Source organism: Nomascus leucogenys, chromosome 7b (assembly GCF_006542625.1).
Source record: "Nomascus leucogenys isolate Asia chromosome 7b, Asia_NLE_v1, whole genome shotgun sequence".
NCBI classification, from domain to species: domain Eukaryota; kingdom Metazoa; phylum Chordata; class Mammalia; order Primates; family Hylobatidae; genus Nomascus; species Nomascus leucogenys.
In genome coordinates, this window is record NC_044387.1 from 45513771 (window position 1) to 45540118 (window position 26348).

A 26348-nucleotide genomic window follows, 5' to 3' on the forward strand; every position below is an offset into this window, starting at 1 on the left:
CCAAGATCGCACCACTGCACTCCAGCCTCCTGGGCGACAGAGCGAGACTCCGTCTCAAAAAAAACAAGCCAGGGCTGGGCATGGTGTCTCATGCCTGTAATCCTAGCACTTTGTGAGGTCAAGGTGGGTGGGTCACTTGACATCAAGAGTTCGAGACCAGCCTGGCCAACATGGTGAAACCCTGTCTCTATTAAAAATACAAAAATTAGCCAGGCATGTTGGTGCATGCCTCTAATCCCAGCTACTCGGGAGGCTGAGGCAGGAGAATTGCTTGAACCTGGGAGGCAGAGGTTACAGTGAGCTGAGATCACGCCACTGCTCTCCAGGCTGGGTGACAGAGTGAGACTCCTTCTAAAAAATAAATAAATAAAAAATGAAAGTGATAAATTGGCAGCTGGCACCAGGGAGAGGCCAGTTCCTGATGGGTCACACCTGTTTCACTAAAGTGTTAATTGAATGCAGGCACCAGGGAGAAGCAACTTCCCGGCCATGTGCATTAAGAGACAATGGCAGAGTATGACCTTCTGGGACGGAAGAAATCTTCAGATGGGCATGCGTACAGTTTCCTAAACACACTGCATGTGCTCACCTCCCAAGGGTAAGGAGGACACTGTGCATGTAGGCAGCCCACCCTAGGGGAAGAATCGTGGGAAAGGGGTCAGTCTATAAATTCCTACAATCAAGGTTAAACATCGCACTTGACCTTTATGTGCCTGCTTAGGTCTCTTCCAAGAATACTTTGCTTTCTTTCCTGTTCTAAAGCTTTTTAAAATAAACTTTCACTCCTGCTCCAAAACTTGCCTCAGTCTCTTTTTCTGCCTTACACCCCTCAGTTGAATTCTTTTTTTTTTTTTTTTTTTTTGAGACGGAGTCTTGCTCTGTTGCCCAGGCTGGAGTGCAGTGGCGCAATCTTGGCTCACTGCAAGCTCTACCTCCTGGGTTCCTGCCATTCTCCTGCCTCAGCCTCTCGTGTAGCTGGGACTACAGGCGCCCGCCACCAAGCCCGGCTAATTTTTTTTGTATTTTTAGTAAAGACGGGGTTTCACCGTGTTAGCCAGGATGGTCTTGATCTCCTGACCTTGTGGTCTGCCCGCCTCAGCCTCCCAAAGTTCTGGGATTACAGGTGTGAGCCACCGCGCCCGGCCAGTCGAATTCTTTCTTCTGAGGGGCAAGAATTGAGGTTGCCGCAGACCCGTACAGATTCGCTGCCACTAACTCAGACACCTTCCACTGCTAACACTATGACTTTGTTATTGTGTTTATTTGGAGGTTAAGTATGGTTTAAGGAGATGTGTGTGGGTACCAGGTTGACAAGGGGTGGACTTGTGATGGTTAACTCTGTATGTCAACTTGTCTGGGCCACTGGATGCACACATATCTGGTTACACATTATTTCTGGGCATGTGTGTGAGGGTGTTTTCAGAAGAAATTAGCATTTAAATTGGTGGTGCAAGCAGCCATGCCTATATTTCTGGGGTAGCTTCCCCATAGCTTGCAGGAGCCACAGCGGGCAATAAGAGCCCCATCCTCCAAATACTGGGGATCTGTGATCTGATTGATGATGGCTGCTTCAGATTGTGGAAGTGCAGACGAAGAGGCAGGCAGCCACTCTTGCCATCTCCACCACCATGTTTGCAACATCCCTCCTCAACACTCACCCCCTCCCAGGAGACATACCTTCCAGGAGGTGTTTATGGATCAGCACCTTTTCCTGCCTGCGTTTTTCTTTTTCCCTTCTTGGAAGCCACTTATGTAGGACTAGGACATTCAAAAGCAACCATAAACCAGGCACAGTGGCTCACGCCTGTAATCTCAACACTTTGGGAGGCTGAGGCAGGAGGATTTCTTGAGCCCAGGAGTTTGAGACCAGCCTGGGCAACACAGCAAGACAAAAAAATTAAAAATTAGCCAGGCATGGTGGTGTGTGTCTGTAATCCCAGTTTACCAGGGAGGCTGAGGCCGAAGGATGGCTTGAGCCCAGGAGTTCCAGGCTGCAAGTGAGCTATAATTGTGCCACTGCACCCCAGCCTGGGTGACTTTCTTTCCACTCTTAGGATATCCTCCTTCCCATCCCTTATAACATTGCTGCCATTCATTCCAGCTATCCATAAGCTATAATTACTGAATACATGTTGATATAATTATTTTGAATAACCTGTCATCTGTTAAACTAAAAATAAGAACAATACAAGACTCTGGCCAGGTGCAGTGGCTCATGCCTGTAATTCCAGCACTTTGGGAGGCGAGGCAGGCAGATCACCTGAGGTTGGGAGTTCAAGACCAGCCTGACCAACATGGAGTAACCCCGACTCTAATAAAAATACAAAATTAGCTGGACGTGGTGGCACATGCCTATAATCCCAGCTACTCAGGAGGCTGAGGCAGGAGAATCACCTGAACCCAGCAGGCAGATGTGGTGAGCCACGATCGTGCCATTGCACTCCAGCCTGGGCAACAAGAGTGAAACTCCGTTCCCCACCCCCCACCTAAAAAACAAGATTCTATTTTATCTTCATTTATTTCTTATCTAATGCACTTCCTTTTTTTTATTATTAGATCCAAATTTCCTATATCATTTTCCCCCATTTTTGAGACAGGGTCTCTCTCTGTTACCCAGGCCAGACTGCAGTACAATCACAGCTCACTGCAGCCTCGGCCTCCTGAGTAGCTGGGACTGCAGATGTGCACCACCATGCCGGCAAATTTTTAAATTTTTTGTTAGAAACAGGGTCTGGCTATATTGCCCAGGCTGGTCTCCAACTCTTGGGCTCAAACGATCCTCCTACTTTGGCCTCTCAAAGTGCTGGGATTATAGGCATGAGCCATGCACCTGACCTTTCTTTCTTTCTTTCTTTCTTTCTTTCTTTCTTTCTTTCTTTCTTTCTTTCTTTCTTTCTTTCTTTCTTTCTTTCTTTCTTTCTTTCCTTTCTTTCCTTTCTTTCTTTCTTTCTTTCTTTCTTTCTTTCTTTCTTTCTTTCTTCTTTCTTTTCTTTCTTTCTTGAGACAGAGTCTCCTTCTGTCACCCAGGCTGGAGTGCAGTGGCATCATCTCGGTTCACTACATCCTCCACCTCCCAGGTTCAAGCAATTCTCCTGCCTCATCCTTCTGTGTAGCTGGGATTACAGGCATGCGCCACCACACCAAGCTAATTTTTGTATTTTGAGTAGAGATGGGGTTTCTCCATGTTGGCCAGGCTGGTCTCCAACTCCTAACCTCAGGTGATCCACCCACCTTGGCCTCCCAAAGTGCTGGGATTACAGGCATGAGCCACTGCTGCCAGTCCTGATCTTTCATTCTGTTGTGTTTTTGACTTCTTTTTTTTTTTTTTTTTTTTTGAGACGGAGTCTTGCTCTGTCCCCCAGCCTGGAGTGCAGTGGCGCCATCTCGGCTCACTGCAAGCTCTGCCTCCCGGGTTCACACCATTCTCCTGCCTCAGCCTCCCAAGTAGCTTGGACTACAGGCGCCCGCCAACACGCCCGGCTAATTTTTTGTATTTTTAGTAGAGACGGGGTTTCGCCGTGTTAGCCAGGATGGTCTCGATCTCCTGACCTCGTGATCCGCCCGCCTCGGCCTCCCAAAGTGCTGGGATTACAGGCTTGAGCCACCGCGCCCGGCCGTTTTTGACTTCTTATATTTTATTTTTGTTTTTTGAGATGGAGTCTTACTCTGTTGCCCAGGCTGGAGTGCAGTGGCATAATCCCAGCTTACTGCAACCTCCATCTCCCAGGTTCAAGCAATTCCCCTGCTTCAGCCTCCTGAGTAGCTGGGATTACAGGTGCATGACACCACATCCGGCTAATTTTTGTATTTTTAGTAGAGATGGGTTTTCACCATGTTGCCCAGGCTGGTCTTGAACTGCTGACCTCAAGTGATCCACCCACCTCGGCCTCCCAAAGTGTTGAGATTACAGTCTTGAGTCACTATACCTGGCTGACTTCTCGCACTTTCTTTCTTTCTTTTCTTTCCTTTCTTTCCTTTCCTTTTTTCCTTTCTTTTTTTTGGTGGTGTCTCACTCTGTCACCCAGACTTGAGGGCAGTGGCACAATCTCAGCTCACTGCAACCTCCACCTCCTGGGTCCAAGCAGTCCTCCCATCTCAGCCTCCTGAATAGCTGGAATTACAGGTTCATGCCACCACACCTGGCTAATTTTTGTATTTTTTAGTAGAGATGGGGTTTTGCCATCTGGTCTTGAACTGGGCTGGTCTTGAACTCCTGACTTCAAGTGATCCACCGCCTCAGCCTCCCAAAGTGCTGGGATTACAGGCATAAGCCACTGTGCCTGGCCTTCACATATTCTTTAGATTCTTTCTCAGACTGTCTATCCCTGTTTCCATTTTCTGTCTGTAATCTCATGTTGTCCACTTTTTCCATTAGAGCCCTTAGCATATTAATCATAGTTGTATTCCATTTCTTGGTCTGATAATTCCAACATCTCTGCCATATTTGAGTCTGGCTCTGATGCTTGCTGTCTCTGCAAACTGCATTTTTTGGTTTTTATTATGCCTTGAAATTTTTTGTTGCAAGCTGGACATGCTGTACGGGGTACGTGATAAATGGGCTTTCTGTGTGAAATTTTTGTTTGTTTGTTTGTTTTTTGAGACAGAGTCTCACTTTGTCACCCAGGCCGGAGTGCGGTGCCGCAATCTCCGCTCACTGCAGCCTCTACCTCCTGGCCTCAAGCAATTCTCTGCCTCACCCTCCCAAGTAGCTGGGATTACAGGCACTCACTACCACGCCCGGCTAATTTTTGTATTTTTAGTAGATGGGGTTTCACCATCTTGGCCAGGCTGGTCTTGAACTCCTGACCTCGTGATCCACCCGCCTCGGCCTCCCAAAGTGCTGAGATTACAGGCGTGAGCCACCGCGCCTGGCTTGTGTGAGGTTTTATGTTGCTCTGGTTAGGGGTTGGGCCATGTGTGCTGTTTGTTCTAACTGTAAGTGTCAGAGGCATAAACTTCCTCTGATGTCTTAGTTTTTGTCTCCCTGTTGTCTTTAGGGTTTCCTAGACATTTCTCAAATAAGTTCTGAGACGGGTCGTTCTTTCACTTGTATCCCCTGTTATTATACAGGAGCCCTGTTGATGTGGCAGGAAGATGTGGGGAAGAGGAGCTGGAGCAGGCTGGGATTGGGTATGTTGCCTTCCTCCCTGGGGTTGGGTATGTTGGCATCTGGTAAAATCACAGTTGGCCTGGCTCTGGTGAAAATTTTTTTTTTTTTTTTTTTTTTTTTTTTTTTTTTTTAGGGCAGGCCTTGTAAAGAAAGACATATTTCTTTTTTTTTTTTCCTTTTAGGCAGCATCTCGCTGTGTCACCTAGACTGGAGTTCAGTGATGCCATCATAGCTCACTGCAGCCTCGACCTCTGGGATTCCAGCAGTCCTCCCGCCTCAGCCTCCCAAGTAGCTGGGACTACAGGAGCACACCACCAAGCCCGGCTAAATTTTTTTGTTTTACTTTTTATAGAGACAGGGTCTCACTATGTTGCCCAGGCTGTAGAGGATGCCTGAATGAGTTTTATTATTTTATTTTTTCTTTTTTGAGACAGAGTCTCCCTCTGTCACCCAGGCTGGAGTGCAATGGCGTGATCTCTGCTCACTGCAACCTCTGCCTCCCGGGTTCAAGCCATTCTCCTGCCTCAGCCTCCCAAGTAGCTGGGACTACAGGCACGTGCCACCACGTTCAGCTGATTTTTGTATTTTTAGTAGAGAAGGGGTTTCACCATGTTAGCCAGGCTGGTCTCGAACTCCTGATCTCAAGTAATCCGCCCATCTGGGCCTCCCAAAGTGCTGGGATTATAGGCATGAGCCACCGTGCCCAGCCCTGGGTGCCTTTTAAATCAGACTCTACTCACCCAGGAAGAGCCAGCCACAGGCCCCGCCCCAGTTGCCCACCCCGCCCCTCAGCCACGGCCCTTTCCATTGTGACAGGGGCAGCATGGCCACTGAGCCAGGGTGCAGTGGCAGCGGCTGTGTAGTTGGGGGTGGCGACATGAGCCGTGCCAGCTACCCTCCCACCTGGTCCCTGGGATCTCAGGTTACGTCACATCCCCCGCAGTGCCGCGGGTCTGTGGGCGTCCAGATCGACCAGCAGAGGCAGATCCTGGACTTGGACCTGGGCCTGCAGTTCCTACAGCAGCAGTACTCGGAGTTGCTGGCTAAGCTCCACGAGAACATTGAGCACCTGAAGTGGGAGAACAAGGGTGAGCCCAGACACAGGGCTCTAGGCCTGCCCTGCCTCCCCAAGCACCTGAATACGGTGGCGGCCCGCAGAGCAGAAACACAGCACATGAACTCCAGCACCTGCCTGGGCTCAGGGAGGACACAGGGCAGCAAGCTCACGCTAGGTCCTGCCATGCTGAGCTCCTCCCCTGCCCCAGGATGGAGACCCGCCTAGGCCCTGGGCGGTGCCCTCCTTGTCTGCCTGTCCCACCGGGGCAGCGTCATTTCAAACGCTGACCCCGCCAGCCCTCCCCTCTCCCGGCAGGGTCAGGTACACCTCTGTTAAAAACTTTGTAGAAGGAAAACATGCCCAGTGCCAGTGCACAGCTCAGTGAATTTCCTCCAACTAAACACCCCAGATCAGGAGCAGGCATGACCCCGGCTTCGCCTGTGCCCACACTGTCCTCGGGCTGGGCCTTCCTAACTGCACCCTTAGCAGCTCCTCACCCCCACTGCCCACCAGAGCAGAAAGAGGGCCCGCCAGGATGTGGCTCTGCTCCTCCCTCCCTGCTTCAGCAGAGGCTCCAGCAAGGGCACCAGTGCCTGCAGCCTCATTCCCTCCCCGCTCCCTGGTGCTGCCTTACCTGGGTGCTAAATATTCCATCACCAGGCATCTGTTATGTCAGGACCCCCCTTCCCCATGTCTTCTTGAGCCTCTCCCCAGTCCCTGATGCCCACAGGGTCATGACACTGACCGCATTTGCTCATCCATGGCCAGGGGCTCCCGGAGCTCACCCCTGTACCGCTGGGGCCCAGGTCCTGCCTGGCACCATGGGCGTCCTGTAGTCATCTCAGATGGGAGGATGAGGCTGATGTGCTGGGTGGGCTCTGCCTAGGGAACAGGCAGGGTCATTCCTGCCCTCACATGCCCACAGCAAAGGTGTGGTGGAGAGCGGGACCCATAGGGCAGGGCCCAGTCAGCCCGTGGCGAGCCAGGACTCTCGGGGTTCAGCAGCGGGCAGTGGACAGCCCAAGCTTCTTCTCTCAGAATGGCTGTGGCTTCACAAGTGATGAGAAGAGCATGTGCTTGATTTCAGATCTCCATTACAAGCTCATAATGAATGAGTCACAGGAGAAAGGTGAGACTTGGGCCCTTTCGTGCCTGATGGGAAGCTCCTGCCACCCTGGGGAGCCCCTCCAGACTGTCCTTGCCCTCCTGGCTGCACTGGCCCCTGTATGCCAACCCAGTGAGGACAGGTTCTGAGGGACCTGGACAGATGCTGCTGCCCCTAGCCATGGCTGGATGATGTTATGCAGCCAAGCACAGCATGTGCTGCTCTCAGGAAGCCCAAGTGCTGTGGTCAGTGCAGTGGTGATGGTGGGCACAGGGTGCTTCCCAGAACTTCCCTTCTCTGAGCAGAGCTCCTGAAATGGGAGGGGACTCTGGGACAGCCCCTGCCCTGCTGGGTCTTTGCCTCAGATTGCTGCTGTGGCTGGGCCTAGGATCTCCAGCCTTGTGGCTCTGAGTCCTGATACCCTGGGAGAGGGGCTCTGGGCACACCCCATCCAGGGATTCCTTCCTGCCATCTCGGCAACAACTGCGGGGACGGGGGTAGGGGAAGTAACCAGAGTCCTGCTTCCCTGCCACTTGTCCAAGGCACTTCCCCATCCCAATGGTGGCCCCCACCCAGCCCAGGATTCTGGTTGAGTTCTTGAGCTCACTCTATTACCTTTGGGGCCAGGGCTGACATCAGGAGGACATCTGACTGGTGAATGGGGCCAGCCTGGGAACGTCCCAGCTGGGGCAGTGTCCAGGGTTCTCCCTTTTAGGGAGACATGGAGAATGGGGTTGAGTGAAGGCCCTTCCCTAGCTGCTGTGGCAACTCCAGTGAGCTGTTCTGGGCAAAGTGTGGCCCTGCAGTGCCGGGGCCCCTGACAGGACACGAGAAGAGGCCACGCTCTCCCTCCAGACCGGCTGCTCCATGGGTCCCAAGCCCTCCCGCTTTCTGGATGGCCCCTCAGGAAACAACCTTTCTGGGGCCTCTGCTCCCTTGGGCGCGTGCTGGGTCTAGGGCTACCTCAGTGGAGTGTGGGTAGAGCAGGGAGGACACAGGCCTGCAGGCGGACGGCGGGCTCCTCCCTCAGGCAGGTGTGCGGGTGGCAACTTCCAGTCTGTCAAGTCCACCTCGAATTCAACGGTGTCAGGTGAGCAGGCTGATGTCCTCCATGTGCTCACAGGGGCGAGTGCCCCCACAGGGACCCCAGCCTGGGTGGTCACTAGGGGTGCTGACCAGGGAGCTGAAAGTCCTCTGCTGGGCCAACCTCAAGGATTTGGGGGTGAATGGGCAGCTGAAGGGAGCCCTGTAAGCTGAAACCACCAGGAGGGGCCTACAGTGGGGTGGGCAGGACTGGGGGCCAGTCACAGGGGCTGTCAACGCAGGGCAGCAAGGCCTCACGGCAGGCACCCCAAGCCAGCACAGTAAGCGGTCAGGAGGGGCCTCTCTGGGTGGCCTTCTAGGGAGAAGGATGTACCCTGGCTGCCTGGCAGAGGCCCTGCTTGGCCCACGTCCCCCTCCACAAGCAGGATACAGGAGGGATGGCACTGCCCACAGAGCCCTGGGCTCACGGCATCTTCTGCAGAGTGAGTGGGGAGTGGAGAGCCTCTTCTCCCGACTCTGCCTCCACTCGAGACCAGGCATCTTCCTCAACCGTAGCCCCAACCCTGGCCCCTACCATTCCTGTGATGGGCCCAGGCGTGCGATGGGCCTTGTCCTTGCAGAGGAAACCCATGCAGGCTTAGTCCCAGGCCTCGCATGAAGTTTTATTTTACCCAAAACGGAGCCAGCTTCCACTATATTGACTGTTCTAGAATGTTCACAGGCACCACCCATGGGCTTCACCCTCAGAACCTCATTTATTCCTCCCAGAACCCTCCAAGGCAGGCTTCCCTTTACAGAGGAGGGAACTGAGGCAGGGGCAGGGGCTTCTTGGGCACACACAGCTGATCCCGAAAGACTTGGGCAGTGGCTGTTGTTGCCTGCAATGACTAGCCCTGTTGGGTCTGACCTGCAGCCAACTCTCAAGGCAAGGACAGGCCCCAGCCAGTTCCTTCAAGAAACAAGACTCTAAAGCTGACTATCCCAGAAGGCAGACCTTGAAGAGGAGCCGCTACTTCACAACAGCAAGCTGGACAAAGTTCCTGGGGTGCAAGGGCGGTCCAAGTAAGGCTTGCCTGCACCCTAAGGGCCCCAGGACCACATTTACTAGGTTCCCACCCTGCAGTCAGCCAACTGCTGTGCCCCTTGCTCTAGGATCCTGTCTCCAGGGCTCATGAAAGCAATGGCCACGCTCTGTCCCTTGGGTGGGCACTGTCTTCCTCCCCTCCCCTGGGGTCCTGCAGATTACCTGTGCTGACCTGAGCCCATAAGAGGCGGCAGCAACAGCCCCTAAACCACTTTCTCAGAGAAAAGAAAACAAAGGAATCTTTTTACCAAGAAAAGTGAGTTGTGTTCCTGGGCCTGATTAGAATGGAGCTGGTCAGTGCCTGCTGCCCCTGGCCACAGCCTGCCTTTGGAGGGCACTAGGTTAGCAGGACCAGGCTCTGGTGCTCCCCAAGTTTCCGGGCTGCCCTGGGACATTGCAAAGTGCACATTTTGAGCAGTGCAACCAGCAGGATAGGCTCCTGCATCTCTGCACGTCCTGAGACCAGCCCTGAAGCAAGAAACCCCACTGGGTATAGGGTCATGACCAAGGGCAGTCTGGCAGCTAGCTGGTCACCCACTGAAGCATATCTGACCCTCAGGGCACCTTCAGAGGGTAGGAAGGGACAGGCCCCAGTCCAAGACCCCCATCTGGCACCCACAGCACTCTGGTCAGTGGGAGAAGGGAGCCAGGCCCTGTCCCCCACACCGGCCTGGGCACTGCCTGGGGAAGTATGCTGCGTGGACGCTCAGACCCACCTGGGCAGGTGATTTCTGGCTACTGTAATGACTTTCAGAGATGGGGAAGCAGAGGCCTCTAACGCAGGGGCTGCCTGTTGGGTGGGCAGCCAGCACAGGGACAGGCAGATGATGGCATATTCCCCGATGACCCTGTCCCCACACCTGCGAAAGCCCATACTTCAGCAGTGCGAGTGGTCATCCACCAGCTGTGGAATATCAACCTCCTGCAGGCCCAAGAGGTGAGGCCCTCGGTGGTGGGGGTGGCCCTGGGCAGCCTGGCGCCATCGCAGGCCCCACCACACCCCTGCCCCTGCCTTTCAGCTGCAGCACCTCAAGTCCCTCCTGGAAGGGAGGCAGAGTCCCCAGGCAGCCCCAGAGGAGGCTGCATCCAGCTCTCCCAAGTGAGTCCCCTGGTGCACCCCTGCCCCATCCCCAGAGGCCTGTCTGGGGCTCACTGCTTCTCTTCCTTCACCCAGGAACCAGGAAGGCATGAAGTTCCCCAGCGTCTCCACCAAGAGCCTCTCCAAGAAATGTTGAGTCCACTGGCATGGGGATAGTGGAGCAGCCCTGCAACCTGGGTGCCAGGGAGGGAGGAAGGAAGGGAGGGAGCACAGAAGCAGAGCAGGCCCTGGCCTCACTGGGCCCTGGTGGAGGGCCACACAGCCCCGACTCCCAGCACACTCCACTCCTGGGGATGCTCAAGGTGACAGTCCCTCTCCCACCCCCAGCCTGCTTCTGAGCCCCTTGCCTGTGGTAGCACCTGTCATCTTGCCTGCATTGAAGCCAACCCTGAAGAACACTTTTGTCTCTCAGCAAAAGAGGCTGCAGGCAATGCGGACCAAGCGCCTGCACCACTCAGGTCCTTTGAGAAACCTGCATCTGTGCCCACGGCTTTCCACTGCCAGGCCCACCAACCTCCAACTGGATTCTGGCTCTCTATAGCATTTCCTACTACTTTTAAGCCTGGCTAACTTCCAAAATAAATGACTCAAGATAAAGTATTTGATCTACAAACTGACAAAATAACAGCTAGTTTATTTTCTAGCTGTTATTTCGCTATTTGGCATTTACACAAAAGCACATGATGAAGTAACTAGCACCTTATCTGTTGAAGACTGAAAATAAAGCTTGTTTCTTTCCAAGTCGTGTGCTTGGATCCTCACTATCAGGTGCCCCTTCCCAGCCCCTGGCCCCTAGCCCAGCCCCTGCTATCTGCAGGGACCTGCCTGGGCAGCCAAGTCTTGCTCATCCCGGGATCTGGCAGCTGTCCTGGAAAAGAAGCGTTGCCAGAGCCGCGCCCACTCTCCCTGGAGGTGGGAGAGCTTTCCTGGTCCCCTGGCTGGGCCAGAGCTGCCTTCGAAACACAGGATCGCTCTGGGTCTCCTGCCCAGACTGCATGCTCCTGGGGGCAAGATGCCATCCTCTCCTGCCCTGACACAACACCGCGGATAGGGGGTCCAGCCAAGCTCACCTTCCTTCCTGGAGGGCCGTCTCCAGAGTGCTGTGGCCACACCTGCGCCATCCCTCCCACTACAGCAGCAGCTGCAGCTGCGTCCATTTTCTGGGGGTGGCCAGCTTAGTGCCCACCCTTACCTGGAAGCACAGTCTTCCCAGTCCCACGGCCCCACTTCCTTGGTATTAATCTCAGCCCCTTCCTACTTCAGGGAGCAGGAACTTTGCCAGGAAGCTGGGGGATCAACCAGGCCAAGGAATGGGATGGTGTGTCAGACAAGGGGAGCTAAGGTCCGGGGTGTCCAAGGCTGACAGCATCCTGACAGGACAGCGAGCCCAGATTCATGGAGAAGGGGACACAGTGATGAACAACTGACAAACACAGGAATAATAAATTTATTATAATCACAGATGGTGGGGTAGTGCACGTAAAAAGGGGGGAACCTCTTCTCACCAGAGGGCTGGTGGCCGGTGCCCAGAGTGGCAGGCAACATAGGGAGGCGCTCCCTGCATGGCCCCGGCCTGCTGCCAGGCCCACTCTCTCTGGGTGGCTCAGTGTGTGGTGCTCTGAGGACACGGGTCCTGAGGGCCTTGCTCTTCATCCTTCACAGTGGGGACACGGCCCTCATGCCAGCGGCACAGGCCCCAACGCCCCTGCTCCCTGGATGCCCCACGGTGCTCAGCAGGAATGCCATGAGGGCTGAGGCCCAGCTGGTGGCGGGGAGCCGGCAGCGCCTATGGGCCAGCCCTCCCTCCAAAAGGCAGCCTGTGCCCTGGACTTGGGGGCTTCCCCAGGGGGTGCCCCACCTGCCCAAAGCAGCATAGCCTGAACCCAAAACTGTGACCAGAGAATCCCATGTGTGTTTTAAGGGTTTCCTATGTCCTCTGTGTTCTCCTATAGGAACGAGTAGGGGTGTGTCTAGCACACACAAGATGCTCTAACAACACCGAGTGCACCCTCACACTGCTGAGACGGACCTGGACCGTGGACAGGCCATAGTGAGAGCAGCCCGAGGATCGCATCCCGCTCCTTGGAGGAAGTCACATGGAGGGCCTTCTCTAAGAAGTCGGCCAACACCCCCCAAGCAGCCGGCTCCACTGCGCCTATCCCAGTTCTGTACAGGTGTGGGATTTCGTTTGGCAGGTCCCCAAGGCAGAAGATAAAAGCAGGAAAGCTAACCTAACCCCAGGCTCTCTAAGGAAGCCAACACCTAGAAGTGCCTGACAGGAGGCATGTGTCCTTGGCCCCGATGAGGCTGCGGGCCATCCCTGCAGTCTTGGCTAGGCGGCTGAGAGGCAGGCCTGGTGGACACTCTGGGCCCAGGTGTTGAGCAAGGCAGTGACCGAGTGCTTGTCCGGGAGCTGCAGCAGCCTGGAGGTCATGCAGCGGTGCACCGACTGGAGGAAGGGGTTGGCGTCTGCAACAGAGCAGCGGGTGTGAACCTAAGGTGTCCAGCGCTGCGCTCGCTCCTGGCACACCCGGCAGTGCTTTGGGAAGGGGTAGTCCCAGGCTCAGGCCAAAGCACCAGGAGGTGATATGTCCTGCACGCTGCCCGGCCTTCGGGCTCTCCTCCCAGAGCCTCATCGTCAGTGAAGAACTGAATCTGAACAGGATCTAGGGCTCTGCCTCTAACAACCTTGGGGACCCAGCCCAGCTCTGCTGTGTGCCAGCTCTGGGCTCAGGGAGACTGCCCCCTGCCACCGTGGTTCTCTCTAGAGCCACATCACCCAGACGGGGCCCTGTGTGCCCAAGCTACCGGTGGAACCCATCAGCCCCGCCAAGGTAGTGGCCTCTGGGAAGCTAGTGGCCACTGGGAAGAGCGGGGACTGTCCTTGAGCCATGCGCTTACTCACCCCTCACCCACTGAACACAACCACCCTGGAGAGCTGACCTGACACAAGTTGAAAAGGCGAAGGGACACAGTGGGAGCAGAGACCCTTTTCTCTCAGGCGACCACTGGAAAACCCGCTCCTATCTGTGCAGGAGGAGCCAGAAGAGGGGAGGGAGGGGCCTGAGCTGGGGAGGGGCAGGAGCACACAGAGGCTGTCCCTGCTGCAATGGAAGCCTGGTTTTCCACAATGACTCCTGCTTTGGGTCCTGGGTCCCCAGACAGCTCCTCTGGGTCTACCCACCGTACTGCCACTGCCGGTCGATCCACAGTGGGCTTTGGGCAGGATAGTCAGCGGGCACACTGAGCTCCAGTGGTGGCACACTCGGGAGGTCCTTGTCATCTGCAACACAGAAGGCTCTGTGACCTGGACAAGCCCCAGCCTGCCCTGCCTCACAGCCCTGCTCTGGAACTGGACTCTTCACACCCGAGGAGGTTCTGGTGAAGCTTGTGGCAAAGCCTGGAGGAGGTCTCTCTGACTCTCAGATTTCCAAACGTGAAGCCTGGAGTGCCCTGCATTGATGGGTGCCCAGAGGTCCTGCCTACCACCTCCCTAGGGCCCCAGGCAAGCAGAGCCACATCTATGTTGGGGAGGTGAGAGTGTGCGGGCTCTGGCAGTGGGGACTGAGGCACGGCCAGGCTGTCTGGGGCCCGTGTGTGTGAGGATAGAGCAGACAGCCTGGTGGGGCATGAACACAGGGTGGGTTCTGGGCGCTGTGCCCTCTGGCTCGGACAGCAAAGCCCTGGGGCTGCGGTCAGGGCCTGCTTTCCCACGCCAGCCCCGGCCCTCTGGACACTCACCCAGCTTGCAGATCAGGTGGACAGTGCCATTGTTGCTGCAGTGAGAAGGGTCCAGGTTTACCAGGAACTTGGGGTCCAGCCTGGCCACCTCGCCCTGGAGCACACTGGGGATGCTCTGCCGCTCATCATCCTCAAGCCTGCGCTTCCGGGTGCACACCACTGGGGCCCTGGGGAGGCGGCATGGTGACCACACCGGGCACACTCGGCCCAGGGCTGGCCGCCCTCCACAAAGCCCAGCCCAGCTGGACATACGTGATGGGTGGGCCGTGAATGGCGGTCATGGCTGGAACGAATGTGCGGTACAGGGAATGGTTGAAGACAGGTGAGCGGATGTTGGCCAGGACGGCATCCAGGAGCGGCTGGCATAGGTACTGCTGTTTGGTCGGTGGCACCGGGGGCGGTGGGGGAGTGGGCTGGAGGCAGGATGGGCACGGTCAGCAGCCTGGGACCCGAGGATTCCCCATTTAGGGGGCCTTCACACCCCTGGCCTGTTGTCACTCACAGTCAGATTCCCGAGGCCTCTCTCATAGCCTCCACCATTGTGTAGACAGTGTTGGCTGATCCTGGGAATGATCCCCCACCCCCACAGCCTATCCTCTCTACAGTCCCTGCCTCCTCTGAACCGGGTGGAGGAGGCACCCACGGGGGCCGTAGACAGAGGGTGACTTCTCTCATGTTCCCACCCAGCACAGCAGACCTGGCCTGGAAGCCTCGTGGGCAGGGTCCAAGATCAGGCCCAGCCCCCGCTCAGATGCCCTGACCTTGAAGGCCCCTCTCAGCGGCGCTCCCAGGAGCTCTTAGGGGAGCCCTGGTTCCCCTAGGGGTGTCTAGCAACCCACTCACCACCGCCATGTCATTCTTGAGTTTCTCCAGGGCGATCTCACACTTTTGCAAGGTCTTCAGGGGACACCTGCAGAGAGAGAGGACTTGGGCTGACCTCTGTGCTGGAAGAGTGGAAGACATGGCAGTTCTCAGGCTCAGGTCTGGGATCCCAACTACTGCCACTGGGCCTCGGCCATCAGAAACCTCTGCAGGAGCTCCTACCAGTTGATCAGCTGTTCCAAGACCCAGAGTTGAAGGCAGGCAGCCCTCAACCCCAGGAGCTGCTTGTCCCTGGTTGGCAGAGTGAGGCGATGGGTCAAAAGAAGGGACAGTGGCCAGGCCCCTGATCAGGCTGGGAATGCCTCATTCTCATGTAGGCCAGTCCCTGCCCCGCTCATCCCTATAACCCTAACAAAGGATCAACCCATGAAGGCCTGGAGGACCACCCAATAGTGACTGGCATTCTATCCAGACAAGCAGAACAAAGACCCTTCTAGACAGGGGTTGGGGGATAGCCTGAGTTGAGGTGAGAGGGAGGTATATGCCAATGCCCATGCAGTTTGGAGGCACTGCCCGAGCTCTGATCCTCATAGCAGCCTGTGGCCAGCGGCCCTGCCTTCCACCTGCTTCTCACCAGCGCTATCCTGTTTCATTTTCATGACAGCACACAAGGGCTATAAGTGGGGTAACTGAGATGCAGTCGCCTGCCCATGGTCACCGGCAAGTCAGGGGCAGAACTCCAGGTCAGGCTCAGGCCCATCAGGGCCAGCTGATGGTCAGGCCACTGCAAGCTGGCCCCTGGCTGCTGGCTGGATGAGGTCTGGCTGTGATGGCCTAGCATGAGGGCCACAGCAGCAGCCAGGAATAGGGCAAAGGCTGAGCACGGGCCAAGATGAAGCCTGGGCTTGAAGCCCCAGCACACACCAGAGTGGAGCCTTGGAAGCCTCTGGCCAGGGCCCAAAGAGCTGCCTGGTGCCTTTGTTAAACCCACATCATCACCAAGTACCCATCCATGGCTGGGCTATCCGTGCCCTTGTGGACCCTCCGTGGGCTGTGGGCAAAGCTCACCGCTTCGAGGGGTCTGTCAGAATGTCCAGAAGGCTCTTCATCTTACTCAGGTCCTTTTTTCTGTCTGGGAAAGGAGAGGGTACACTAAGACACAAGCCCGGCAGTGTCCCCAGGGTGCAGGCCCCTGCCCTGGCTGCAGCCTACCTTCGTTCTTGTCAATCTTGTTGATCATGCGGCGCAGGGGCTCAATGTACTTGGACAGCTGCTTCAGCTTGTCCAGGTACTGCTGCTCCTCAGCCTGGCTGGAGCCGGCTGGGCTCATGACAGAGCTGGGGTTCACTGCAGGACACAGGCGGGTGAGGCCACAGCCCTTGACCCTCAGGTGGGGAACTTGAGCTCTGAGGGCCCCAGAGCTCGCACACCCAGTATGAGCTGAGGCCTCGTAAAGGTGAGGGGTGACCTCAGCACCTCAACCCGCCAGGCTGAGTACAGGTCACACAACGGGCTGTGGACCCCAGGCCCAACTTACCAGGTGTGTTTAAAGGTCCAGGTGAGGGGACACTGAAGTTCTGTGGGGTCCGCGCCGTCACAGGGCTCTGGGAGGGCTGCGGTGAGGGGCTGGGCAGGAAGCTACTGGGGGACGGGGCAGGGCCAGAGCTGCAGCCAAGTGAGAGAAACATATGAGCCGGGGTCCAGGCAGGGCCGGCCTCGAGGGCCAGGCAGGGAGGGGCACCCCAGGCCAGGCCTACCTGACGTTGGAGTTGGGCTGTGAGCCAGGCTGGCCGGGCTGCGGGGACGGCTGGGGGGGAGGGGGCATCGACTGCGGGGTCTGCACCTGCTGGCCCGGTGATGGCGAGGACAGCATGGGGAGGCTGCTCTGGCTGACCTGGAAGTGGAGGGGCTCAGCCGGCGCACTGCCACACGCCCGCCCGCCTCCACACCACCTGCCCACCGCACGCATAGGCCCGTCCTCCCGCACAGCCTCACCACACACCTGTGTCTTCATCCAAATGCCACCTGGACATACACACAGGCACACTCCCCCAGCCTGGCACACAGCATGAGGTGACCAAGGGGCTGGCGGGGGGAGGGGCGCCCAGGCAGGGCAGCCCTTGCTCCTTGGCCAGGAGCCCACAGGGACACAGGCTTTGAGGGCTGTGTAGTGGCAGTGTGAGGAAAACGGCAGTCTGGGAGGCAATGCCCTCGGCTGGCACTAGCCTGGCCTTCCCTGACACGCCTGCCTGTCCTGTGACATGCTCCTCTGTGGGTCGGTGAGGACCCTGCTCTGCTGACCAGTGGGACTGTCTTCCCACATGCTCCCACAAGCCCCCGCAGCCCCCAGGCTTACTGCACCAAGGACAAGCCCAGTGGCTACGGCCATCTGTTGTGGTTAACACTTGCAGCTGCAGGGCTGGTCCCAGGCTGTGTCCCACCTGGACCTGCTTAATTGCAGTGAGGTGGCCCAGGGAGCCACACACACACCCATGGTGGCACTGGCATCGGCCCACACCAGCACCCCTGGGAGAGGCGAGCTACTCAGTGTCAAAGACACCTGGGCCCAGAGCCTGGTTCTGCCATGCACGTGTGCACCTGAGTCCTCTGAGGCCCTGTGTGTCTGCAGAGCAAGGCTGTTGCTCTGCTCCCCAGGCCTTGCTGGCCACCACACAAATAAGATCAATCACCCCAGTGTCTGCACCAGGGACACCACTGTCTTCATCCGTAAACTCTAGGGATGAAACCACACCACCCAGGCATCAGGGATAAGCATGTGTGAAACACCCACACCTTCCTGGGGTAGAGCACAGATGGTAGCTTTGATGGGGAGGACAGCTGCCTGCCAGCCCTGGGCGTCTGGCCTCCCCTAGAGGGACTCTCAGCAAAGAGGGATGCCTTGTCACACTGGGGGAACCCTGAAGGCCCTGCTAGCTTCAGAGGCCCCCAAGGGCCCTGGTGACATTTCCCACACCCTAGTCAACCCCCTGCATGCCAAGCATCCCCTCATAGCCTGTCTAGGAGCCAGGCCCCTGGACCATCCATTTCTGTAGACCAACTCAGTGCTTCTCCTGGGGCACTCTGGCCATGAACGCCTGTCTGGGGCCACGACTCACACCACCCCCCAAGCACCTCCACCACAGTGCTGTGAGTACTGGGATAGGACAGCTGCATTCTAAGCTCCTTAAATTGGGGACCAGGCCCAGAGCCCACAAAGAGAACGCTGCCCTCCTCACCACCCCACCAGGCAGCAGAGGGCAGGGTGGCACTGCCCTTTCAGCGCCACCCGGACCAAGCTCCTGGAGCAAAATGCTCTTTCTGTCCTGCCTGTTCCATAGGGTGTGCCTGACAGTGCTGCAAGGGATGCTGGGTGCAGGCCGCTCCTGAACCATATGTGCTGGGAGACCAGGGGGCTAAGGCACAGGGCGTGACCACAACAGGGCACTTCCAGCACGGCTGGGTCAGAGGTCCCTATCCAAAGCCACTGGCCCAGTGGGACATCAACCGATGGAATGGACTGTTCCCACTGTTTTGTGGTCAAGACACCTCTGCCTGGGAGAGGAGGGGCAGAGTGCAGGAGCCCCAGCCTCGGCCTGCCGGGCCTCATCCATCACTCTACCTAGTGGAGCAAAATGGCTCGTGGTGATTCTCGCAAAGGTTAGCAAAGTCAGAAACGGGGACTGATGTGACTTCATTTGCTAAATGCTGAGTTGAACAAGTACAGAGATTTCTCCCACCAAAGTCCTGTGCATTCACGGTGCTGGGGTGCACAGAGCCCTAGCTGAAGGGGAGTGAGGGTGTGTCCCAGACACCGGAACACATGTTCTAGACTCATCCAGGTGTCAACAAAATCCCAAGGCCAGAAAATTCCATACAGAGAACCACAGACGGCACCGAGGAGTGGGAAACAAAAACTCTGGGCCCCATGCTCAGCCCAACTCTGCCTTTCCTGACCCATGCCTGACTTGCTGCTACTCTCTATCTGCACCCAAGAAAGCTGTCTCACAAGGTCACCTCTCTTTCTGCTTGAAGGTCAGGGCCCCTCCCCTCGCCTCTCCCTGACTGCCTCTTCCAGAGAGGCGCCTGTGCCTGAGCAGCTGCCCCTTCTAGAAGATGGTCAGCTCTTTTCTGCAGCCTAAAGCTCAGCGCTTCTCTGAGGAGCAAGGCAGCTGCAGGCTGGGCAGAGGCCGCCAAGCAGGGAAGGCCACCACACAGCCCTCATTGCCACTCAAGAGTTCTCATCTGCTCTCGAACCTCAGGAAGCCCAGCACCCACTTTGGCCCTGAAGCGACAATCTCACCAGCCACGCCTGTGGGGCCTCCAAGCACCCACCCAGAACTTAGGTCTATCTCAGTTCTTCAGCTGCCCCAGGCCAAGGCAGCTGGTGGCCAGCAGAGACCACAGGATGGGAGACAGGGAGATTTCTAGTGGGAAGAAAAACAAACGAAGGGCACCCTTTCATTTCCAAGAGCACGAGAGCAGGAAGCCAGGCCCTCTGCCCGGGTGTCAGTGGTGGACAGTCCAAGTCCAGCACCTGGGATGAGAAGCAGCCCCCCAAAGACTCATCTGAAGACAGAACTGGCTCTAGGGAGGCAGCCAGAGAGGTTGGGCGCCGGTGTGTCACAGCTAGCAAAGGCCCCAGGACAAGAATGTCACACCTCCTAGGGAAGGAGCTTCTGAGTGCACACCACCTGTCACCTGAGTGTCACAGGTTGGGAACAGGGAGCTCAGAGGGAAGTGACTTGCTCAAGGTCACCCTAGTGATGAAGGGAGCTCAGGCACGCTAAACATCAACATCCCAGCAACACCACCACCCCAGCAACAATGGCATGAACTGCATTTCTGGGAAAGGGACCCACACAGCAGCCTGGAGCTGAAGGCAGGTGGACACCGAGTGGGCCAGAGAGGAGGTGGGAGGGCAGAAAGGCTGGTCCAGGGAGCTCCATCCCATGGAGGAACCCTCAGGCAAGGCTGGCGGCACTGCATGCTCCCCACGCCCGCTCCCACATACTGGGAACTGTTCCTTGCTCCTGGCTCCGGCACTCAGTGTGTCCCCTGGAGGCACTCCCCAGGGTGCAGTGGAACACGGGTCTCACCCTGGCAGCTGGCAGCCAGCAGAGCCCAGAGGATGGGAGGCAGGGAGATTTCTAGTGGGAAGAAAAACAAATGAAGGGCACCCATTCATTTCCAAGAGCACGAGAGCAGGAAGCCAGGCCCTGTGCCCAGGTGTCAGTGGTGGGCAGTCCAAGTCCAGCACCTAGGATGAGAAGCAGCCCCTCAAAGACTCATCCAAAGACAGGCTCTAGGCTCTAGGGAGGCAGCCAGAGAGGCGAGAAAGAAACCTCCCAGTCCTTGGGCTCATGTCAGGTCTGGGATTGGAGCAGGGAACAGTGCCTCTCTAGTCAAAGGACAAGCCCCTAGCGAGGAAGACACTGCCTGCTTACATCTGCCAAGGGAGGATTGTGGCATGGGCCATGCCACCCCCTGGGCCCCTGTGCTGGGCACTGTGTCCAGAATGCACCAAGCACAGAATCCTGCTTGGACCTGGTAGCCTGAGTCTGTGAGGCATGCCCACCGTAACAGGAAGATGCAGCCATGAGCCATCAAGACAGAGGGAGGGAGCCTGGGCCCTGCCCTCTGGAGAAGAGCCCATGGGGCACGTACGTTCCCACTCTTTCAGCTCCACCTGTTTTCTTGGACCAAATTTGTTGCCACAAGGAAAGAACAAGAGCAGATGGGCAGTGTAGTCTCCAGACTGTGTCCTGCTGACTGCTGAGGGCAGGTGGCTGGAGGGACAGTGGCCACAGGATGGCTACCTGGACACACTGGAGACAGCAGGTTCTGGCTCCTGAGAGCTCAGATGGGACACAGTGGGGCAATTCCTGGTGAGGTCAACAGATTGTTCCTGAGATAAGCTCTCTTTTCTCGGAAGGGACTGGATTGAAAGATACTGACACAAAAGCAGCAGCACACCTCTGGAGCCGCCTGGTGTGGGCAGGTGAATGCCCTTGGTACACGGGGCCCAGCATGCCTCATGTCCCCAAGACTGGCCCACAGCCAGGTGTGGGAGGCTGTACCAGGGAGCCTGGCACTGCAGCCCGACGTAGAGGGCTGAGCTGGGGGAGGGCCCTCTGCAGGGAAAGCCAGGACCAGAGAGGGCTGCAGAGCAGCTGCCTGGGCAGTAGGGAGGCTTCCACTCCAGGGTGTCCCTCTATTCACTTTTCTCCCTCCCTTAACTCCTGCCAGTTTCCTTTCTTGCAGCTAACAAGCATGAACAAACCTGCTTTAAAAACACAGAACAAGGCTGGGCGCAGTGGTTCACGCCTGTAATCTCAACACTTTCGGAGACCGAGGCAGGTGGATCACCTAAGGTTAGGAGTTCAAGACCAATCTGGCCAACATGGTGAAACCCCATCTCTAATAAAAATACAAAAATCAGCCAGGTGTGGTGGCAGGCGCCTGTAGTCCCAGCTACTCGAGAGGCTGAGGCAGGAGAATCGCTTGAAGCTGGGAGGTGGAGGTTGCAGTGAGCCAAGAGTCCGCCATTGCACTCCTGCCTGGGGGACAAGCGCGAGACTCTGTCTCAAAAAAAGAAAAACAAACAAACAAACAAATAGTAACAATGACAACAAAATAACAGAACAAAACCAGAACCTTGCCCCAGTTCTGTGCCTTCCTTCCTCTTTCCATAAATCCTGTGGCTTTTGTCTACTGCCAGGACAAGGAATACTTCCTAAATGCTGCCACATTTGTCCTCAGTGAACAACCCCAAAGGTTCAGGGGTGCGCCCCTCACTGCCAGCGTGAATGGGCGGAACCTGGTGACTAAATCTGTGTGCAGTTAGCCGGCATCTTCCCATGACAGCGCTCTCACCCCACACAGTGCGATGAGGACAAACCAGAATTCTCCATGGCATTTATTCCGAGGCACTAACTTTTTTGGCTTCATCATCTATTTCTCTATCCTTCCTCTGCTCCACCTTACCTCCTTGCCTTTGGGGGTTGGAAGCTTCTAGAGAGAGTGAGACCTATTAGCTGGCACAACTCAGGGCAGACTTAATCTAAGGGCCAGGGAAGGCTGGGGAGGGAAAGACTGAGTGGGTTTGGGAACTGGTGGGAAGGATGGAGGGAGGGGCTGCCTGTGAGAAGTCTAGGTGGAAACACCAGCAGCTGGGTGTGGGGAGTGGCCAGCCCACAACAGAGTATGGGCAAGCCAAAGCCCAGGACAGAGCCTGGTCTTGTGGGGGCATGGAGGGAGCTCATCCAGGAGTGCCCAGTAAACAAGGCGGAGGAGCCAGGTCATCAGCCCAGCAGGAAGGGGAGTGAGGAGTTTCCAGAAGAATCCTGCTGAGAGGCCAAGGCGTAAGGGTTTCACTTGAGCCCTCGATCTTGACTTGGTGGCTCCCTGGGGGCACTCTCAGTCTGTAAAAGGGGCTAAATGCTCAAACTATGACCTGCTGCAACAAGAAACAGTGAGGCTCTGTACACAAAGAGCTTAGCTCAAGGTCTGGCACGTATCGCACACTGAAAACATTGGGGACTTTTTATGTTTATAAAAATCAGTCCTGCATGCTGCTACTAAAGTCATTCCTCCACATACAGCAACCCAACCTGATTCTGTGAACCCAGTGGATACTGAGCCGGAGGCTATAGGAAAGGAGGAGAAGCAGTTTTAGCAGACAAGAGCACAGAACCCAAAGGGGTCTGGTCAAGGAGACACCAGCAGCATGTGAGCAGGTCGTGGAGCTCACAGTCTCCAGGCCATGGGGAACTGCACCCTGGCTTCTGCCCACACTGGCCTCCTTTCCACCACAGCTACACAACCTACTCCCTCACCCCAACTCGCGCTCCTCTGGAGAGCTCTTTCACCAAAGCCTTTCTACCAGCAGATTCCAGGCACTTCCTCCCGCTGTAATTCAACAACTACCAAAAAGGAAGTCCCTGCCAAAGAACCTAAGTTCCAGTCAGTAACTATGTGAATGGCACATCTGGGGTAACCCAGGGGCTTAGTATGCAGGGAGGGCAAAAGCTGAACATGCCCCAATGGGGGCCCAGGCCACTCTCTTGGCAGTATGTGGTGTGTGGCACCGGGCTTGGGGCCACATGGACTAAGGGCCACCCTGGCTCAGCCTCCACTTCTTCCTCTGTAGAACAGAGCTGCAGAGATGCCACTGCACAAGCCAGGGTGGTGGCAGTGCCTGCACCTGGGCGTTCAGAGATGGGCAGGGACCACTGTCTGCTAGGATTATGGAGGCATTTCCCCTAAAACAGAAACTGAATTGTAAAGTTATTTTGGCAAATTTGAGGTTTTCACAACAAACCCACTAAAATGGAAAGCCTGTATGATGAGAGAACTTCAGCATAATTTTATTCTCAGAATCTTAGCACAGTGCCTGGCACACAGAATGCATGTGGTAACTATTTGTTAAAAAAATGACTATGCCATGGAGTAATTCCAAATTTCATGCAATAAAAGAAGCCGGGAATTCATATCTCTGAAAAGCATAATGTACACAGAAGTCTACCTCTACCTAGAAAGGGGATGTGTGTTACAAATTACACACTCTACACAGCAAACTCTACAACAGCATGGCCCAATACCACTTTGGCCACACTGGCCACGTTCTGGAGTCTGTGCTGTCCACTGCAGCAGCCACTAGCTTCCCTGTGGGCAAATGAGGGCTTAAAATTTATTTGGTGCGACTGAAGAACTGCATTTTTTCATTTTATTTAATTTTAGTTGACTTCTAGTTTTTTTCCATTTTTAAAATATATATATTTATATATATTTTTTCCATTAAAAAAATATACAATTAATTGGAGATAGTATGTTGCTAAGTGAACCAGGCTGGTCTCAAACTCCTGGCCTCAAGTGATCCTCTCATCTTGGCCTCCCGAGGTGTTGGGATTATAGCCATGAGCCCCTGTGCTTGGCCTAATTTTAGTTAATTTAAATGTAAACAGCCACACATGCTTAGTGGCTACACTATTAGATAGCACAGCTCTAGAAAGCAAAACTTTTTCTTAGCTTCTGTTTTATTTTTACCATGAAAATGCGTACAGTATAACTATTTTAAGCTGAAAAGACCCAGATATTTATTCATATCCTCTCAAGAAGCACAAGCTGGGCTTGGCTTCATTAAAAAAAAAAAAAAAAAAAGGGACTGTGGGTTTGGCACTCTGAAAGCCACCATAAAAGAAGTCACCGGTGATGATAATGACAGGTGCGCTTTACAAAGGCGCTCAGAGGACGCCCCGAGCTCCCAGCCGTGCCCTGGGTGCTGCCCCGTAAATACCTGTGACATGGGCTGTCTGCCCAAAGGGATGGAGCTTGACGGGACGGCGGACACAGCGGTGGTGGGCGGGAACCGGGCTCTTATGTGCATCCCACCTTGGGCCAAGGCTTCCGTGATCATCTTTGAGGACAGAGGGACAACAGACAAGGTGATCGCAACAAAGAAACTCAGTGCCTGGGCAGGTGGAGAGGGCACCTGTAGCCTCTGCAAGAAGGAGCACCAGGGCGAGGAAACCTTGGGCAGCTCGGGGCAGCCTGGGAGGGGAGGCCACCCACATGTTCAAGCCCACAGCACCTCCAGGTCTGTCTGGGCATTGGGAATCTAGAAGATTTGCCAAGAATGCTGCTTCCAGACCTTTCTATTCTACTGGCTGCTCTCCTGCACTGGTGTCTTCAACACACTTCTGAACACACCTCGCTAACAGATCAGAATCCTACAGCCCACAGAACCATCAGAGCCAGACCTTGAGGGCCTGAGCTGGTGTTCTTGGAGACCAGGCTCCTGGGGACAGACGTCAAGAGTACACTCCACCAAAGCCTGTGATAAGAACACTCGACTACCACTGAACCATGAGCTCAGTTAAGCCTGCTCACAGCATCCTTCCTTCTCAGTGGCACACCTCTTACAGCCCGAACCCAAATCATCCTCCTCTCCTCCTCCAGGCCTGAGGCTGATGGTCCTGGTATCTATCGAGGAACTGGTTTTCTTTCATAATAAAAATGGGCAAAGGTGAGCAAGAGAAGCCTGGGGGGACTGCTTGGCAGGCCTCCGCCCTGACGAGAAAGTTCACCTCCACAGGGATGCGAGTCAGGAACTCCAGCATGAGCCAGGACCATTCCCCTCATCAATGGACACTTCTTGAACTACAAAGGCAGCAGGGCAGCTGAGCACTGTTGTGGGCCCAGGCCCGACCACTCTTGCTCTGGGTTCTGAGTTGGGGGTAGAGCCCGAGTCTCATCCCTGGAGAGCAGGGCCTACAGGCACTTAGGACGGTAACAAACTAGAACAAAACACGCCAGGCTCAGAAAGAAAGGAGGACTGATCCACAGAAAAACAACACATCTCATGGTGGGAGGCTGTGCTCTGGGTCCCAAGCTCCAGGAGGTGCTGTCAGCCTTCGGTGCAGGCAGCGACGGGTGCCAGTAACAGGGCTCCAGCAGGAGAGTGGCTGCAGGGAGACCCGTGGCCTCACACACGGCCCACACTCACAATCATGGGCACACACAGGAGGCACTAGAAGCTGGGGTGACACGGCATAGCAGATGCCAACCAGAACCTCACTCATTCCTCCTGCAGCCAGAGCAACAAATGAACTAACTGGGGGTGAGAAACAAAGAAGCGATCCCAATGGGGTTAAGAGTCTATTTACCACTACCTGCGGCACTTCGGAGGAGCCCGTCTGAGAGTGCAGCAGTGCTCAACGGCACTCGTTCCACAAGGGAGAAAAGCCTGGAAGTAAGTCAGATGGTATGAGAGAAGCAAACTTTTTTCCAGGAAGAGAAAAACAAAAAAACACAAGGAATGCAAAGCTTAAGTCTAAGTGTACTGCTGACTGATGTTCTTATAATGGAGAACTGATAAGGAAAGCCCAATTTCTTTCAACCCAAACACACCAGTTATGTTTACTGGATCAGATGAGCCAGGCAGCTATCAACATTTCACTACTTCCCAACACACATCTACCCAGAGAGGAATCCAAAAATCCTCTCCCCCACCCCCAGGTCTGACTCTCCCCACTGCGGTCACTGTGCAGAAGGGTCCAGCAAAAAGAGAGAAGGTCCTCCAGGGTGGCCAAGGCTTCAGTAGAGCAACTGTGAATCAGCAATGCCACATACATGTCCATAATGGGAGCCTGTCTTGGATAATTCTTTGTGACTTGTAAATTAGAGTTAGGTTTTCACATACTAAAAGAATAGAAAGTTAAACAACAAAGGTATAGGGACTGTTTGAAAATGAGATGCATGGCCAGGCACAGTGGCTTACGCCTGTAA

The 26348-nt window shown here is 55.4% G+C and overlaps 1 protein-coding gene and 2 pseudogenes across 3 annotated transcripts in view; 1 reads left to right on the forward strand and 2 right to left on the reverse strand.

Moving 5' to 3' along the window:
* The window catches only part of LOC100596141, a 240503-nt pseudogene that overhangs the window by 19867 nt on the left and 194288 nt on the right, over positions 1 to 26348 (reverse strand).
* Positions 5988 to 12375, forward strand: LOC100596482 (annotated as a pseudogene).
* Positions 11928 to 26348, reverse strand: part of MED15 (mediator complex subunit 15) — an 86376-nt gene continuing 71955 nt past the window's right edge. For 2 of the 3 annotated variants that reach the window (XM_004092973.2, XM_030815799.1), the window contains exons 9-18: positions 24358 to 24477; positions 16820 to 16956; positions 16600 to 16727; positions 16275 to 16409; positions 16131 to 16194; positions 15084 to 15150; positions 14493 to 14653; positions 14241 to 14407; positions 13684 to 13782; positions 11928 to 12968 (exon numbers count right to left, since the gene is read on the reverse strand). In XM_004092973.2, coding sequence (XP_004093021.2) covers positions 12832 to 12968; positions 13684 to 13782; positions 14241 to 14407; positions 14493 to 14653; positions 15084 to 15150; positions 16131 to 16194; positions 16275 to 16409; positions 16600 to 16727; positions 16820 to 16956; positions 24358 to 24477 — 1215 coding nt within the window. In that variant the 3' untranslated portion in view covers positions 11928 to 12831. The remainder of the gene's footprint in view (positions 12969 to 13683; positions 13783 to 14240; positions 14408 to 14492; positions 14654 to 15083; positions 15151 to 16130; positions 16195 to 16274; positions 16410 to 16599; positions 16728 to 16819; positions 16957 to 24357; positions 24478 to 26348) is intronic. The other variant, XM_030815798.1, reaches the window with a different exon arrangement.